The sequence below is a fragment of the Zonotrichia leucophrys genome, chromosome 1 (assembly GCF_028769735.1).
Source record: "Zonotrichia leucophrys gambelii isolate GWCS_2022_RI chromosome 1, RI_Zleu_2.0, whole genome shotgun sequence".
NCBI lineage: Eukaryota > Metazoa > Chordata > Aves > Passeriformes > Passerellidae > Zonotrichia > Zonotrichia leucophrys.
This window is the reverse complement of record NC_088169.1, coordinates 24,574,874-24,592,184: the sequence shown is the minus strand read 5'-3', so window position 1 is coordinate 24,592,184 and position 17,311 is coordinate 24,574,874. Positions and strand designations below refer to the sequence as shown.

Below are 17,311 nucleotides of genomic sequence, written 5' to 3'. Positions count from 1 at the left end.
CCTCTCAATTGTCAATTCTTAAGACTAAACAGGCCCAACTCTCTCAGCTTTTCCTCGTAAGAGAGATGCTCCAGTCTCTGAATCACCTCTGTAGCCTTCCATTGAACTTGTTTAAGGAGCTCCATGTCTCACTTCTCCTGAGGAGCCCAGAGTTGGGCACAGCACTCCCAATGCGGCCTCAGCAGGGCTGAGCAGAGGGGCAGGATCACCTCCCTCGGCCTGCTGGCACTGCTCTTCCTGATGCACCTCAGGACACCATCAGCCCACCTGGCCACAAGGACACACTGCTGACTTGTTGTCCACCAGGACATCCAGGTCCTGCTGCCCAGAGCTGCTTTCCAGCAGGTCAGCCCCCACCCTGTCCTGGCACAGAGGGTTGCTCTTCCCCAGGTGCAGGACCCTGCCTTTGCTGAATTCCAGGCAGTTCTTCCCTGCCCATCTCTGCACCCTGCTGAGGTCCTTCTGAAGGGCTGCACAGCACTCTGGGGTATTGGACACTCCTCCCAGCTTTGTGCCCTCAGTGAACCTGATGAGGAGACATCTATCCCATTATCCAGGTCAGGTATGAATAAGTTAAACAATACTGGCCCAGTAATGGACCCTGAGGGTGATTGAAAGTGAGAGATCTCCAGCTAGACCCAGGCCCTCTGGGACCTGCTGTTCAGCCAGACTTTATCTACAAAATATTTATCAGCGTTTAACTGGTCTTATCTACAAATAGAGAAAAGCTTTTCTAACTAGCTGATAAAAAAACATGCCTTAAACTTACTAGCAGGCAAGGAACACAGTATCAAGATTTTCTCAGGGATATATACCTAATCAGTTTGTTTTCCATGAGAAATGGAAACCAATACTTCACAAGAATCCACACACATTCTTAAATCTCCATAAAGAAAAAGCCCTCTTGCAGAATGAGTCAGGAACTGTTAAAACATTACCTTAAATAATTTCATTACTCATTTGGATCACCAGATCCAACTTTGCCAACATGCAATCAATTACATTGAAATGCCACATTAAGGCAACCATGAATCTACAAAACTGAAAATCAGCATACTTGTCTGAGTAAACTTTGAAGAGTTAGGAGTCTTAAGAAGAAATTCACTGAGACTATCTTGATAATAATAACATCAGTAGAATGGGAAATCATTATATAGATGAGTGAAGATAAATATCAATAAATAAAAAAATAATTATAAGCACCTGTGAGAAATGTTAGCAGCTTTCTTCTAATCCCACTCTAGGGGCCAATTATGGCAAAATAATTTCTCCACAATAGATTTTTAAAAAGTATTATCAGAATGAATAAAGTAAACAAATTTCAGATCTTGCAACCAGTCTAAACTAAAATCCTAAAATGTAGGATTTTAATTTAGTTAAAACTCGACAAAATTATAAGTTTTTGTGGAAGAGAACGTTTCTAAAGGCACATTATCTTACTTAACACAAACATTAAAATTCTTGTTTTATACATATTGAGTAGTATTTCAAAGTAATTAATTTGCTGGATTCTGGCAACACTTTTATTTGCTGTACTTCATACCTTTAGAGCTCGGTCTTTGAAGTTTTTCACAGAATCATCTCCCCTTTGCTTAGACCTAATGATAATAATTCCTTTTATTTTGCCTAAAACCTGTAACAAGCTTTTTCTTAGTAAATATAAATCAACATTTAAGAACAAAATCAAGTATTTCAACCATAAAAGTTAAACATTGATAACCAGCTTCCTCAAAAATGCCAATAAGAAATGCTTCTTTTAGAGTTACTAAGCCAAGAAATCTAATTTTATTGCTTCATGAATTCTCACGGGTGATGGAAGTACAGCTAAGCTGCCTCACAACAGAACAGGAGAACTGAGTTAGAAACCTTATTCCAGGTTTCTGATGAAGGCTTCATCCCATCTGATAAGTAGTAATTTTGTCAGTTTCCAACTGAGGAATAAAGTGTGGCCTGGAATGTATCAGACTTATGTAGTCACATAAGTAAATGTTTTTGATGGATCTTTCAGCAGATGTTTATTAAAACTGCACCAAACTGGAGATATATTGTTGCTAATTGATAGCTGCTCAGATGTATTCGAAGTAAATCTGACCCAATAATCACAAATTCATTGCAGTAGTCCAACCTGCATCTAGAACTATTCTATGCCTTGATTTACTCCTCCAGTTTAAACAATATGATTAGGCTGGACTAAAACAAAAAAGAAAAAAAAGTTACATGTGGGCTACTTCAACTGAGGTTGAAATATCAGTGAAGGATGATCAACATTATTTCCACTTAAAATAAGCTACTTAGCTTCAAGTTTGGAAAGGGAATGAAGCTGGTTTTGGCCTGATAAAAGTAGCATATCTTGTCAGCACTGCCAATTAATCCTGAGCTAGTTAGCTTTCTATACCCAGCCTAAATGAAGAACTGTCCCTTTTAAAGCATAGGTCTAATGTGTGGTCAGAGGAGACCTTTGCAAATTCCTCATTTCTGATGCATCAAACAGCTGTCTGGTTTTAGCTGGACTTACAACCTCACACAGTCTTCAAGTTACCTCATAGATAGAAATAGTTTCACTGAGAAATATTTTCACAAGGTAGATGTCACCTCTTCTACCTAGGGATTGCACTAAAAGGAGACTTCAAGGTAGACAGTGTACAAACAACTTTGACTTTCATTATCTGAAGATCCTATGATATCTAAAAATATAGGTTTATATTAACAACAGAAGTACACAACACCCTACTCTGAAAGAATGTAAAATATCAAATTGTAAAATTACACACTGAAAAGCAATTTCAAATAATTTTAATATTTTTAATATATCAATACTAAATTTCTTTCTCAACAATCACTACAAAAACACTCACTGTAATTAGAAATGCCTCAGCTGGATTGTTGTCCGTCACAGACATGCACTGATCTAAGCCTCTGTTCCATAAATCCCAGGAATGAATGAGGAAGAATTGTGGCCTCATGTTACTGCCCTTCCTTGCTATATAGAGAGTGTGTCAAATTAGGCCATGAACTGGAAAATTGCCCTAGCTTAGTGTCACAAAGAGACAAGAAAAATCATTCCATGTTACTTCTGTTTGTTGTCAGCAGGAAGTGAGATACTTCTGTATATAATGACAGATAGATTTTAGGTGCAGAAAGATGAGTTACTCAGGCATGGTACCTTTTTCTCTTAGCTACACCCATAGAAGAGAAGAGATTTGTCACTAACTGGTCTATGAATAGGAATAAAAATATGATTGTGAAGTCGTCAAACTCTAAAAGATACTCTTGTCCTATGCAGCCATAGAGAGATGATATAAAGAAAACATACTTAAGAAAGTTCCACATCTGCCATTAGTGGATTACCATTTACCAATAATTCCAAGCCACTTGTATTTCATGCTCATAAGAAAACTCAGCTGAGCATTTGAGCTGTTGAACTTTGATTAAGTCACATACATATGATCATCTAATTAGGTCTACTGTCTTAGTTTGTTGCTTTGATTCCACTGAGATTTCGGGTTTTTTGTTCCTTTAATTGGTTTCTTGACTGCTCCACTGATGCACATTAATTAGCATTCATTTTTCCAAGAAGCCATGCTGGATAGCAACAGCATCAAATTTAGAAGATGCCAACCTAGGGAACATTCTTAGAACATTTCAATCAGTTAAATTTAAACATTCATTTGAAGACCTTTGAACAATATTTTGGTTTTAATACCCTGTGCTAAGGTCTCTTGACTTGGGAAGAAAGAACAAGTATGTTCTGCATTAAAAAAGCACCAAGCAACATTTTTCGTGTTGAAAGACTTAGCTTATTCTGTATTGTCAAGTCCTAAAAGGCTATTAATTGCAACCACCAATCTAGATTACCACGTGAAGTACCATGGCCCCCTACATAAGCAAACAAATAAACAAATATGTTATGGTAGAAGCAGTTAGAAGGAATAGCTAATGTTTTAAAGATTCATGCATCACTGTCATGCTATTATAAAGTTCTTTAAAACTTTATCAGGATGCATTAAATTCCACCATTTAAAGGAATCATGTTTCTTTTAGGGTTCTGAGTTTGAACAGACAATGGAACACCTAATAGTTTCCAATGACTCTCCTACCTGCCACTCTCATCTTGATTTTGAAGGTAGCAGTTGATTGTGTTGACTAAAAAGCTAAATAAACGACCATAGAGAGATTTTGCCAAGAGATCCCGGTAAAATTCTGCAATCTCTATAGTGTGCCTCCGAACAATCGTGTCTCCTAAGAGAAAGAGCAGAAAATGGAGATGAAAGTGTGCTGTAAACTTTGCCTTAAGTAATTTTAGTTACAGTAAATTTAGTTACAGTTGCTTCTCCTTTGCCAAACATTTACATGGTGTTAGCTTTTTTCTGAAGCCTCCAGTGCAAGATGAGAAGACTGTCAACACTCAAAAGATTTTAAGTTTGGGAATACATGTCTTTATACTTTGTTCAAAAGAAATGTGTATGAGTACTACACAGAACTAATATTTTACTGAAAATACTTTTTTCAGATTTTTTTCCCTAAGACACTCCTGTTGATTACAGTTCTTACTAATATTCTCTATGAATATCTAATCTGTTATCTTGACACACTTTTGTAAAATTAATCAAGTTAGGAGCCCATCAGCATCACAGTGTAAAACTGCTTTGTTCCATATTACAAAGGCATTTCTAATTTAGTGGCCCAGTCTGATTTACTGCATGGCAAATAAGCCTACATATTCCTCAGAGGGAATATTTACAGGACCATACAAGAAATAAGAAACAAAAAAATTGACAGCTTTTAAATTTTAAATCAGAAGGCTCAAAATGCCACCAGGCCTGATATATGAGAATATAAACTTGGAGAAGATTACCTTTAAAATACTGAACATCAGTTGTTAAGGCCGAAGCAAGCTCATCTGGTGAAACCTGCAGCATCCCTGCCACTGAAAGGAAAAGAAAATGTGAAGAAAGACTGATTTATGGCATACAGCATATTTCATTTTTTTACAACAGGTTTGCTTCTGCAGATTTCTTTTTGAACAGTGAAAGAATTCAAACATTAAAGTAAAGGATGCTGTCACAGGAGTAATCAAAATCAACGGACACATAAAATAGGATTACTATAATCACTATTTTGTGAAGTATTAACGTATCTCTATATTACATTACAACTTTCTTTCCCCTTCAAAGACTACTCAGGACCTTCCCCAGGGTTTGGCAGACTTTCTGTGGTATTGGAGTGAAGGTATGCTACTCATTGACATTCTGTACCCATAAGCCACTTGAAGGAGATTTGTTAGTGACCAAGAGGGCAAACTTCAAAGCACAGAAACAAGCGTCCCTTTTCAGACATTGATTTTGAATGTAAGGAATTCAATTCAAGGCAAATTTTTCAGCTGTTGACAAGCAGCGCAAAAGCATTTCAAAACAAGACTGCACAAAGTGCACTGTATAATTTCTTTTGGCAAACGATAGCATTAAATATGACATTTAATTTGCAATACTGGCATTTTATTTCATCCCATAAAAATCTGTAATTTATAAAACACCCAAGTCAATTGGATACTGTCTTCCCACAGTAACTTATGAATTTTCAGAAGCCATTTCTGTTTGTCTCCCTGGAATTGTGTTTCCATCTGTCGGTGGAACAGCGCAATTTCCCTGCAGTGGGAGCAGCGGGCGACACTCCGGGGTCGTGTCCTACTGACCTTGCTCCAGGAGCTGCAGGTCTGACACAAACGCTGTCTCAGCATCCGTCAGGGCCGTGAAGCGAATGTCTCCAAGATGCAGAATTGCTGACAGAATCACAAACAGGTTCTCCACCTCCTGTACATTTTTTTTTTTTTTAGAATTAAAGATAAAGAAAAGATCTGTTGGACACACCAGTGAAAGGCAATGCTTTATATAAATATAAATTCTGTTAGTTTGGATCATTAGCATTTGATAAGTTGAAAAGCATTCAAATTTGAATTATTAACAGGAAATTTGAAAACAAACTGGAACCTAGCTAAGACATGAACCAACAAAATTACTTTTTATTTCCTTGTTTTAATGTCACATTAACCACTGGTTTACGAAAGTTTTTCCCAATGTCATAAAAACACTGAAATATCTTTCATGGATGCACTATTTCTGCAAGAAATAAAACATATCTAGTCCATTGAGAATTTCCATTGAGACAATTTTCGTATCTGGGAACAGCAAGGGTTTTTTTGCCTCAGCCAACTGAATTCACAAAGTGTCCAGCTCTATAGGTACCTGGTATTAAAAGCTGTAATTAAGGTCCAAAAGAAACAAAAGCAACTTTCCTTACCCTCACACTTTCCCTCTGAGATTGCACACTCTTCTGTGATCTCAGATTGTGAAGCAGCTATCTTTAGGGGCAGATTTCTTCTGACCTCATTTTTATCACAGCAAGAAGAGAACTAACTGTCTTCAGTTGTTTTGGTTGGTTAATTATATTTAAAATATTTTTAAATTCAAGGAAAAATATGCTCTGTGGAATATGAACCTTAAATCCTAAAATATGGAAAGCACTGTGTGTTTTTGGAAGTTTTTTATTTTAAGGTCAGTTGTATAACAATGGTGCTTCTTAAAACAGGAAACCTGATATCCACTATAACACTACATGGTATTATGTACAGCAAAATTAATTGTTAATTCTTGAAATATTTTTTTAAAAAATAATATTTAGAGCCTGATTCTGCTGAAACTGCAGAAGTGACAGTGAGAAATTTCACTTATCAGAATTTGAAGACTAAGATTATACATACTATGCTAATGAAATGCTTTGTTAATACATCCTCTTTTTTTTCAAGTTTTCTTCTTAATTTCTTCTTTCCCTGACAAATATGCCAGTCATCAAGGGAAAAAGCTTAAAGAAAAGCTTAAAGTCTTTCTGGGATAGATTACAGCACCTCCAGTGCTGTTTAAGCAAGTTTGGTTCTCTAAACTACATTTTAAGACAAGAATGTCAATCTCTTACTGTATGAGAGAGGTGTCAATAGTGCAACAGTGTGTTTTAGTATTACATGGTACCAAAGCTGAAGATTCAAAAGATCCAATATATACAGAGAAAGTCTGAACAAGATAACTCTTAAAATAGAAGAACTCATGCTAATATAGCATTCAAACTAGGGTGCTATACTCTGCTTCTTGGGATGTATCTCAGGCAAGATGAAGTGGCACACTGGCAGTGCACACTCATTGCTTGTAGGTTAACTCGTTCAGAACTGGCTTGGGGATTCCTGTGCAGCACTGAATGACAGTGCGCTGGGACAGCTTCTGATTGAGGTGATTTTGGTAAGGTCTCAGGTATATTTCACATTCCAGATTCTCAAACACTTTATCATTGTGTAAGATGCATGTTTCCTCACCATTAAAACAGAAGTTGGTTTTAATAAACACTAACATTCTTTGGAAGATAGCATTAATGGCTGCTAACGAATTTTTTAGTAGTTCTTCAAAAAGATTATCTACTCTGTCATTAAATGTGGCTAGGCAGTCAAAGAATGATACACCCAGACCTCTCCCTGTACCTCAGAAGTAATGGGTAGAAATTTTAAGACTGTGTTTTATCTACATATTACCCTCCAACATTCAACACAGGAGATCAGCCTGCAGTACTTGAGAGTTTCTCACATTTCTTGTCCCCTAAATATTATTCTAATACTGCCTGAATACAGACCAGGTTTTAAAATGTTGACACTTTTCAGAGAGGTAACTTCTTTTTCAGAATTCTGAGTGAAATAAATTATAGGACTCAAAAGAATACTGTGTATGAAGCATTCTCAGACAGCTACTGCAGGCTTATAAATCATGATTCATTTAGCATTCATTTATTTATTTATGGGCTGAAGCTTATGGATTTCTGGGCCTCACAATGGGCCCCTCTCCGGGGGTTCCCCTGTGAAGGGAAACCCTCCTGGAGTGGTTTGGTGTCAGGAAAAGGAGAAGCACAGGACTTTTTCAGTCTTCAGCTTCTTGTTTATTGTTATCTTATCTAGAGTTTTGCACGCTGTCTATACCAGACTCTGTGTGCTGGAAGAGCACAGCAAAAATGGCTAACAGCCTATTGTTACAAGGTCTTTCAAGACTAAACCATCCAGTTAAAAACTGACACATAGGTTATTTTCCCTTCTAACCCAATAAATGATCCCTCGAAGACCGCAATGTGGACTTTTCTGTCCAATTACAGAACATCACCCAAACCATGAAGAAGAAGGAAGAAGCAAGAAGAAGCAGCTCAGGATGACACCCTGTGTCCTCCATCTTGTTCCCACCTACAATATACTAAAAAATCTCAAAACCTAAATTTCTCACCCAAGTGACATACTACACTACTCTCTATAATCTATTTCACACTTTTGTGGACTCCAGTCTATCTTGAAGTTTTGGAAGCTTTCTCCATGAATGAGGGTCAAAGTCAGTGTTTCTCTGGGGGTCAGAACCCCTCAGAGCAGACAGAGAAGTATTCCCTGTGCCCTGGCTTTCCACAGAACCCCTTCCTCAACCGAACAGAAACATTCATGAAAGAGCAAGAGAGATCCAACAAACTGAACACTGGGCTTAATCCAGAAGCGTCTGTACCTGTTGTTATTGAAATCCACTAATACAGATCCGGTAAAAGTAAGGAATAATATTGTCATATATAGCCATATGTGTTCAATTTTGTACATGGCCTCATGAACATTCATGAAAACAAACCCTACTATTCCTTACATTGAAAGGTGACACTTTTTACTGCCTTAACATGGGAATGCCAAACAGCTCCATGATGTACCACTACCACCACAGAAGTCTAAACTTCCCACCTAAAGAACAGCTTCAGCAGATTGACAAAATTTTTGCTGATAGCCCTTGATCCTTTTTTATTACAACTGCTGCCCGTCTGTCATTTTTGATGATGTTTTAACTTAGAGTTACATTAAATTTTGGTCCCCTTCTTTCTAATGATATGGTACAAGAGTAAGTTCTTACCTCCTTCTAAAACTACTGTTGCTTATGTATTTCTGTCGCAGAAGTGCTCCAGCTACAGTGTGCTAGGTAGCATCCACATTTGTAAGAAATATGGGGAGTTTGTCAAGCACTGCAGTATCCTGAAGGGATGCACAGTTTACATGAGTTCTTATATTCATCCTTCTACTTCTGATTTCCGTCACACTGCTCTCCTCTAGAACCTCTTGATTAATTTTCCAAATTATCGTCTTTAGTTTCATAGAATTAAAGACAAACTGCAGGCCTATCTTCTTGTTGCTTTTGGGGAATTAAGTCAGCTCTTTCAAGTTACCTGGCTCTAATTTTCTTTCCTAAATAGGTATTTACTTCTTTTCAGGTGCTGTTACCATATGTGTGTTTCATGAAATTAATAAGGATGGGAGATAATAAGGAAGAGAAAAAGATTTCTGTGGCTTTTATGAGGTGTCATATGGGATTTGATTGCTTCTTTTTATCTATGCAATTTAATTGTTCAGAGTATTGTACCTTGAAGCTGTTTTGTGAATCTTTAAAAACGAAAAAGATTTACATTGTTGGTTCTGTGTCTAATTAAAAGTGATTACAGTAATTTCCCTGGAGTAAACTACTGCTGTATTTGTTTCAATATCTTAACTAACAGGGAAAAAAAAAAAAGGACAGAAAGGTGCTTCTTCTAGCCACAAAATGTTATCCGTGAGAGTTACTTATAGCCTGCTTTCAATTTATATGATTATTTTAGCCACAAATAACATAAGCTCATGCAACTTACCAGGCTATTGAATCCCAGAGCACCTAGAGCTTGCTTTAGTATGGTTAATTTCTCCCTGTTTTGAGGGTTGGCTGCTAACATCATCTCTTCTAATGCAGTCTGGCTTAGATACCTGCACAGAGGAAAAACAGCATATCTGGTATTTACAAGGTGGTACATGATCAAACTTTTGAAGTTAAAGTCTAGCTTTACATTTCTAGCCAGAAGTTTATTGCAGATTTTTCTCAGCCTTTGGAGGGAGCAGTACCAACAACAGAATGTTCTGTATTTCTTTCTTAAACTTTTGCTTAAGACTCCCTCCAATCCCAGCTTTTGCCCTACATAGCAGCTGAAATTTCAAACTGGGTTTATACCACTGCCAGTTCAGCCATTCTTGCACTACCAGAGATTCCCCTTCAAAGGCAGATTTGAGGAGAACCTCTGATAGCTCTGACTGCTCTAAATTCCCCTCTTGCTGACGAGGGAATAGATCAGCCCTTAACTACCACGATGATCAATCCTTCCCCCAGCAGCTGCATGGGTGATAGGTGCACTCAACCTCTCTCAAAATGAAGCAGTAACCAAGTACACAGAGTGGTAACTGTTCAGCCCTTAAGCTGTACTGCTTTGCACACTGCAAAGCAAAAGGAAATTTTATGTACCTACCCAAAAACAATGATTAGCAGAGAAAGAGACACTAGTGCAGCAGCTAACTCAGGAAAGGAGAAAATGTAAGCAACATAAAGAGTAATAACACAAAACAGATTAATCACAAACTGTAGCAAAACAGATTATTGAAAAGTGCAGCAATCTAGCCTTTACAACCATTCATTTTGATCCTCTTGAAGTAAGTCAATATTTTTAAAAGTATTCAGATATCTTCATAGAGCTGAAATCACTAAGAATGAGGTGTCTGAACATCTTACAGGATCTGACTTCTAATTACACAGTGCTGAGAATGTAAGAAATTTTCTTGTATTGTTTTCATTAAATTATCATAATCATCAAAATACACATTCATCACACAATCTGCAATCTTCACAAATGTCACTTAAATAAACAAAAGAACTCTCCACACCTTTGTCCAAATAACAACATCACTACACCAACAAAGGTAGACAATTTACACACATTTCAGCCCTCACCCTCCACCACAATTGCAACAAAAATTCCCCACAATTATTCTGCTCTCTACTGATGTTCAGTCTACGATCTGTCACTTAAATATGGGAAACAATACTGGTTTCGTTTTTTACAATTCTTTTTTACAATCATGTTCTCATATCACTACAGAGACATAGTTTCAAAATAAACTCCTATTACCACAGAAGGTCTGGCAACACTCTAGTAGGGGTGGTAGTTCTTATAAGGATGCCCTTTTACATGAATGTGTGTAGGAAGAATTATTTAGTATTTGCACTTTTCCAACAGAGGAGGTTTAAATAGGACCCACAATGAAACATAAAAGGCATTTTGTGTGAATCTGTATCAGATTTATCAGTGTGGATTCCCCTTGCAGTGATAATGGCATAATTTACCACAGCAGGTGGCCAGAAGAAGAATGATGGGGTTAAAAATGTGTGCCTGGGAGCATGAGTACCTTTTGCACCAACAGGAGGCCTAACTCAGCAGTTATCTCAAGTATGAACAAGCCTCTCAACTCAGTGGATAAAGCTGGTGAGAACCATTAAGAACATGTGAGCATCCCTGCCAGAGCTCAGCACTGGCTCCTCAAGGTTACTAAACCATTAATTTTGTCAGACTGAGATAGGTACAAATGATAGCACAGCTGTCAAATCAACTAGAGCAAATGATGCAAAGTATAGCCAGCTTTATGTTTTGTGGGTTTTTTTTCCTTTTTTTTCCCCTGAAGTTTTTTACATTGCCTGTAGGTTCAAAGGGAGCCTAGAATACATCTAATACTGAATCTGGCATAGAACCTTGTAGTTTAAAGGTTACTCCACCAGAACAAATTCCACTCTTCTGAACTGCTGCATGAGCTTATGCCAGTAACATGTTATGCATCATGAGCTGGTGGCACTTTTGCTCCATAATTAGGAGATTTACAGCAGCAGCCACTCTGCTGTCAAAATATTCTATTGTCGAATGTTGTAGGAGTTGGAAGCATATGGCCATTTCTGCAAAAAAAAGCCTCCTCCTCAATGGTTTTGTCCCTAAATAACTCTTTGTCTCTCCCTGTGCTGAGCAGGGAGTAGTCTTTCCTGTTCTGTGAAGAGAATACTCCACACTCCTTTTTAAGGCACGCCATTTAAGCAGCACTTTTTAGCACAGCTGAAGTGCTGGTGGGTGCTGCTGCTGCAGGAAGCTGTGTGAGCACTACAGCCCCTCTGCAAGCAGGCTGCAGCACAGCAAGGTGGTGCAGAACCCCCACTCCCCGAGAGGGAAGGGCTGAGCTGAAAGCACACGTGCCAGCTCTTGCCTTCAGCACAGCAATGCTGATTCAGCAAGGAGCAAACCGGGAACCTGCCAAACCTCCACAAACCATCCACAAACTGCAGCATCTGCTGGGACGTGCCTGTTGGAAGAGAATCTGACTTTCCCAGCTATACACATCCTGAAGACTTAATCAGCAGATGTGCTGGTGCTCTTGGAAAGGGATGCAGTTGGACATTTTCTAAGGTGCACTTCAATTTAGTTTCCCCAGTCTAAAAGCAATTAAATTATTTTATAACATTTCATGAGGCCCACTCATTTTTTCCAAATGATTTAAGGACTAATGAAATATGAAACATTGCTTTGAAGAGTTGCACATTTGACTGCTATACATTTATAATATAGAGTATACTCACATTAAGGACAGATTAATTGTATAGAGCACTTAGAACTGCTGATAGATATCATACAACCCTCACAAAATGTAAGAAATATACAGTGTAACATAATATATTGTAGCCATACAAGGAAACATATTTTCCTAATTATTAAGTACGGTCTACCTCAAAACCAAGAAACATTTGGATAGAATCTTATTTTTCTTTTAAAACAGCTCCCTGGCAGCTCATTCTTTCCACCTTAAAGATGTTGAGGACTAAAAGGGTTTGGGACATGATTTGTGTCAATATTACTATTGTAACTTATTTCTATTGCAGAACTAGAGTTCAGAACAAATCTTAAATTGTCCCCTCTTCTACAAAATTAAAGAAAGGGGAAAGAGACATGTCACAGTGCAAAAGTCCTAATAATAATAAACATCCCTTGGTTGAAGACAAATCATTTTTCCATGAAATGTAAACTTTTTTCTAGGATGTGTATCTTTCCTCATATTTATACTGCATTTTTGTCTTTTGACATTCAAGTGGCCTGGGCAGAATGGCATTGCTGGTGATGAAGAGGAACTAAACTGCTTAAAATTTATATTTTGAACCTACCATGGAGATTTAATTTATTATTTTTACTTAGATTTTTGTCTTTGTGAACTATACCTATGAAAACCCACAATAATATTTGAGTGTGTGTGCAATGTTCCTATAAGTTTCCAACAAAATAGTCTGTGTTCAAATGTAAACCAGATCTGGTGACTTCTGAGCTCTTTGTGGCTGATGATTTTAGTAAAACAGGTATTACTTCCATAAAATCCAGAGCTAATAATATCTGATGCACACAGGCTGTGCACCAGTTTCAGGCTTAGTTCAGTTTTACTAGCCTTACTGTCATACCTCTGTGTGCAAATTCCTTCTGCAAATGCACAGGCAAATTAGTTTACTGAAGATTTAGAAAAAGATTCTCAGATTTTGGATGAAGTTGAGCCTCTTAACTGAAGATAGCTACTCAGACAAATGATATTTATATTTCTTGCAAAAGTCACAAACCAAAGAGTTTATGCAGTTCTAGTGATTAATCCCTTTCTGCTGACTGTTCAACTATTTGTTTGATACCCCATGCTGACATTGGCATCAGACTAGTACTTTTACCAGACAGTATATCAGCACACAGGCAATTTTTAAAGACATGGTCAGTGATTTTCATTTAAAAGAGAAGAAACTCACTGATTCACAGAACTTTTCCTAAAGAAGATAAACTAATTGAATTGCAGTAGAGTCACTTTCAGAAAAGCACAATGCTATATCAAATAGACAATTTCTTGAGAAATATAAGGGACTATATAGCTTTCTTTCTGATTTTTTTGTCTAACAGTTCTAATTTGCAGCACTGTAGCAATCTCATCTAAAAGAGATTTTCTTTTATTCTCTAAAAGAAAAAAAAAGTACTATTTAGAAGAAAAAGTCAACGGTGGTAATTTTTTAGTATTTTTTAGTAAATTGTTTATCATAATATACAATTTTTGAACCATCATTAGAATGACACCATAGATCACTTTTTCAGGTAGGGGAGTGACTAGTACAACCAAGAGTAAAAAAAAAGTATTTAGTGTGACATTCAATTCTTCAACATTATTGACTCACATAATTCCATAGTTACCTTATCTGTTTACCTTATCATTCTCATTATAATGGTCACACATCATCATAATTATTCAACTCACATATGTGGTAGTCATATCTCAAATATGAAGAAGAAATATGTATGTCAGCTTACCTGAACAATACTGAACTTTTGTGACATAAGCATATTTCAAAATTTTCTACATAATCCCAGCAGTTAAAAACTTTGTTCAAGTAATTAATCCTCTGCTTAGTTGATTGAACAAATAATGAGACTAAAGCTACAACTAGCTAAGACAAGCAAAGATTAAAATGAAAAGTTTTGACTATCAGTTTGCCACTGACAGAAATTCAGCAAAATAATACCTGATTTACATTAATTTATTTTCTTTTGAACTGTGACCCAAAATCATTTAGTAGCAAAGTGATCTGCCTCATTCAACATACACAATTCGAGTAATTTCTGTTTATTCTTCGAGCTACTACATGTATATAAAATCTGTGAAAAGACAAAAAATAAATCTGATCATAAACTTTGATATTTCACTAACAAAGTAGAACTTTACCAAAACACGATCCTAACCACTTTGCATTTGCAGAATCTGACACCTGAAATGTTCACGTATTCTATAAGAGTAGCCATTTTAAGCCATGCACAATATTACATATTGCTCTGTAGGATACAGAAATAGCTACTTCATTGCAGTGGTCCCAGTCATATCTGACAGGGAAACCCTCTGAAAGAGATTCCTAGGCTGCAACCAGTTCCCAGAAATTCCCTTTTGTCTGGACTGTAAGAATTGATTTTCAACTGAACCGTGGATTTGCCAGATGGACACTGCTTTTCTGAGGATTTCCTGAAGTAAATACATCTTTTAGTGAATAATTAAAAGAACTCTTGGTAGGATTATATCATTAAGTGACTCTAAGGCACTGTAAAATTTTAGGATAGAGCCCTACAATTTAAAAAGGAGGGTTGGAGTTTTTTTTAAGCTAGCATCCAGCTGCTTCCCACTTGACTCTTCCTGATGGAGGATGAGCGCTGACACACCTCAATTTTGTTCTACAGCTTTCTGGGCTCTGCCAGGTTTGATATAAAGGAAACAGTACAAAATCAGTACAAAACATCTTGAAACTTTATTACAGACAATAATGAAAGTAAATGCTGCTTGTGGTAATAAGGATTTCACCAACCACAGTCAAGATCTGTAGTAAAAAAACCCTTCAGGTTACAGGCAAAAAGCTTCGTTTTCTAATTGTTTATACTCAGGACAATCTGATTAGATTAGAAACAGAGAACATATCTTCAGTACCAAAAAACACCCAGAAAAACAACACAACCAAAACCAAACATCCAAAACCTCACAGAAAAGCAAGGGGGTCAATAAGGGTATCCTGTTCTATTGGTCAGAAAAAGTGACAGAGATCAGATGAAAGCCCATTTAGTCCAGGAATTAGGCGAAACAGAAATGAGTATTAAAAAGATGCAATTCAACAGCAAACAATTATAGAATAAGACAAAAAGATAACTGAAAGGACAAATTCAAGGCAGGTAAAGCTGATTAGGCAGTGGATTATCAGAACAGTATCTAATATAAAGTAAATGAGAGTCAACTATGCCTTGATAATGCAAAAAATTATTCATCATATACAACAGCCTTATTTGTATAGGCCAACATAGGAGTCATAAAATACCTAGCATGGTTAAAGCTTGAACTGGACTACTCTGTGTGATCTGGGGCATCCCATTTCAGAAAAATCAGGATCAGATAAGTGAAAATCCAGGGGAAAGCAGCAGCAAAAATGTATCAGAAAATAGACTTAGGAGCAAAACAGTAAATATCACCTACAGAAGACAGAGAAAGATATTGGAAAGACAAAAAATTCCCAGTCTGGAAGAATATACCGGGAAATTTTCAAGATTCGTCAAAACTCTGAACAATCTGATCTGATCTGCCAGTTGGTCCTGCTTGGAGCAGCAGTACAGTAGAGACCCCCTGAATTATTAGTACCAAAATGAATTATTCTGTGATCCTATGAAAGACATTAAATTTATTTCTCAGATAAGTTGGGATCTCCTGTTTTGGTTTATTTGGTGTTTGTTGTTTTTTTTAAAATCTCATTTAATTCCAGTAATTTTGGCCCCAGAATGGTGGCACATCAAAGATGCAAAGATAGGTCTTTAATTGTTGCAGACATTACCTTGACCTTTAAACAGTCCCTAAAATGCAAAATTTCACTACAGGTGTTAGAGACATAAGATATCTGAGGATGAGTAAAATTTGATCAGAAATTTACACTGTTCAATATCTTAAGTGATGAGAATGTTCTAAAATCAGATCAGTCTTAAACACCAGACTCCTACCAAGCGATGAGTAAAAAAGGAAGATAATATTTCTGCTCTTCTGCTCAGGTCAGCAACTCTTTCCACTAGTCTAGCTAGTAGTTAAAAAAAGCACTGCATTATTATTTTATGAGGAGGAAAATTTCTTGTGATCTTGAAAACAAATGTTTTGACACCAACTTCTAAATCATCTTTCTTTTTTACAATTTTAGAAAATTCAAATTTTATAGAATTTTACCTCAAATTTCAAGAAAAAATGATATGCCAAATTTATCATCAGGAAATTTCCAGACAATTTAATTACCTTTTATGAGCTAGAAACCAAATAAAACCTCTTTTAAGATTTTTTTTTTAGTACCTTCAAAATACCTGGATTATTTTTTTTTTTTTTTAAGAATGGGGGCACAGGACCAAACTCTTGGAATTGATGAAAATATTCAATGCAAGCTGGATTAAAACAGTTGTCAGGACACATGCTATGACCACCACATCTCCAAGCAAATACAACTTAGCTTGATTATGTATCTAGACAGTAAATCGTTTGTACCTTCCATGTGAAATTATTTATTAATAGGGCTACCTGCATAGCTGAATAAGAATCCTTTCTTGCACATAATCACTCAGGAAGGATAAGATCCTTATTCTACTGGGCTCCTGAGTAAAGGTGTACAGTAAATGAACACAAACTTACTTTATTTAGACTTTAGTTCTTATGCTGTTTTTACTTATGAAGTGAAAAAAAGATAGGGCTGGAAGTCAGAACAGAAACTTTGCTTATTCCAAATCCTGAGGTGGAAAATCACAAGTTTCAAGATCTGGGAATGATAGAATCATGGTCCTGATAAGAACAGGGAAC

At 36.7% G+C, this 17,311-nt stretch overlaps 1 protein-coding gene across 5 annotated transcripts in view; it reads right to left on the bottom strand.

The window, feature by feature from the left end:
- MYO16 (myosin XVI) overlaps positions 1-17,311 on the bottom strand; it is a 359,417-nt gene that overhangs the window by 115,800 nt on the left and 226,306 nt on the right. For all 5 annotated transcript variants that reach the window (XM_064708929.1, XM_064708944.1, XM_064708935.1 and 2 more), the window contains exons 17-20: positions 9,730-9,841; positions 5,693-5,810; positions 4,856-4,927; positions 4,098-4,239 (exon numbers count right to left, since the gene is read on the bottom strand). In XM_064708929.1, the coding sequence (XP_064564999.1) occupies positions 4,098-4,239; positions 4,856-4,927; positions 5,693-5,810; positions 9,730-9,841 (444 nt within the window). The remainder of the gene's footprint in view (positions 1-4,097; positions 4,240-4,855; positions 4,928-5,692; positions 5,811-9,729; positions 9,842-17,311) is intronic.